Below are 1,593 nucleotides of genomic sequence, written 5' to 3'. Positions count from 1 at the left end.
TGTCGAAGTGACCGCTCTCGAAAGGGAAGGTCTCCGTTTACTTTCGTAACCTCGGTTCCCTGAGAAGCGGGAACGAGACATTGCGTAGATCGCCGTGTTCGCCGCTTATCACCGAGCGGGCGTTCTCTCGTAGATTCTGAGGATTGTCGTCACATGCACTGTATTTATACTGTCTAGATTCGTCAGTATTTGCATACTGTGCATGTCTTGCGACAATTGGCCAGTTTTTTACTGGCGTTATCCTATAGGACTTCAGGAAAAGTGAAAAAGAGGAGGAGTTTCATATGCGGTCTCCGCAATGTCTCGTTCCCGCTTCTCAGGGAACCGAGGTTACGAAAGTAACCGGAGACGTTTTACTTTGATAAAACGTCAAAAGGCCTCTCGTTACGTACTGTTCGAGGAAACGTATTATCTCTAGCAACATTTGCTACAGGAATCTCAAATACTGATTTGGAGGATCCGAGTGCATGTTTAACCAGTCTATGATAATGCAGCAAGACACATCGGATGGTTCAAAACAGAAACCTCGTCGCTCTCTCGTCGATAATGTGGGTGGCTCTTAAAAGAGCCTTTGTGTGTACAGATAAACTCCCGTCCTTTTTACTTGGACTTTGCAGGCTTCTCGGTCTTCTTGGGCAGCAGCACGGTCTGGATGTTGGGCAGCATGCCACCCTGAGTGATGGTCACTTTACCCAGAAGCTTGTTCAGCTCCTCGTCATTGCGCACCGCCAGATGCAGGTGACGGGGGATGATGCGAGTCTTCTTGTTGGCGCGAGCGGCATTTCCGGCCGCTCGTGACATCTCGGTGGTCAGGTACTCGAGCACGGCGGCCAGATACACGGGAGCACCGGCACCGACGCGCTCCGCATAGTTGCCTTTACGAAGGAGCCTGTGAACGCGACCCACGGGGAATTGTAGTCCCGCCCTGGACGACCTAGTCTTGGCTTTAGCTCTCGCTTTACCGCCGGTTTTGCTTCTTCCGCTCATGTTCTTTGTATTGTGATAGGAGAGATCAGAGAATTAGTTTAGACGCTGCCGTTCACAGTTTTTAATCCCGTCTGTCAGTTGCCTATTGGTTGGAGTCCCTTAAACTGTTAAACCAATCATTCAACTTCCCTCCAAATGAAAAGCCCAGCCCCCTCTTTCTCCCGCCCAAATAAATTGAGAAGGTCCTGGCTGCAGGCTGCTGTAAGGGGCGGTGCTACATGTGGGGGCGGAGATCAACGTTGTGCTCCGCTCTCTACGCGTCTCATTGGTTATTGGGTGGGGTAATATTAAGCGCGGCTCTATGTGTCGTGTCACCCTGACTGCGAAATTGCTTAACGCAAGAAATGACATCGATTCCTCGGTATGCATCACTTCTTGTCTCACAGTGTATACGGTCTGTATTGGGGCAGTTTTTCAATAAGGTTTAACCTTAAATGTATAATGAACTGGTTATTGATAAACAATTGAAGAGTTCAGATGCAAAACCCGGGGACTGTACCATGAAGCTGGTTTAGGTGGCTAGCCAGCTATGTTTCAGTTTAGTTTGTGCCAACCCTGGGTTTTAGGTACCACGAAAGTAGCTCGGCTTTAATCGGTGTTCGTCGC

At 49.3% G+C, this 1,593-nt stretch overlaps 1 protein-coding gene across 1 annotated transcript; it reads right to left on the bottom strand.

Moving 5' to 3' along the window:
• Positions 1 to 600: 600 nt before the first annotated feature.
• On the bottom strand, positions 601 to 987 carry LOC306893000 (histone H2A-like; the record flags this gene model as incomplete). Its single annotated transcript, XM_079454436.1, has 1 exon — positions 601 to 987. One exon carries the CDS (start codon positions 985 to 987, stop codon positions 601 to 603), a length of 387 nt encoding a protein of 128 aa, XP_079310562.1.
• Between the last annotated feature and the right edge of the window lie 606 nt (positions 988 to 1,593).

The sequence above is a fragment of the Barbatula barbatula genome, assembly GCF_947034865.1.
Source record: "Barbatula barbatula genome assembly, chromosome: 4".
In the NCBI taxonomy this organism is placed as follows: Eukaryota; Metazoa; Chordata; class Actinopteri; order Cypriniformes; family Nemacheilidae; genus Barbatula; species Barbatula barbatula.
Note: the sequence above shows the minus strand (reverse complement) of the source record. Positions and strands in the feature narration are given on the sequence as shown.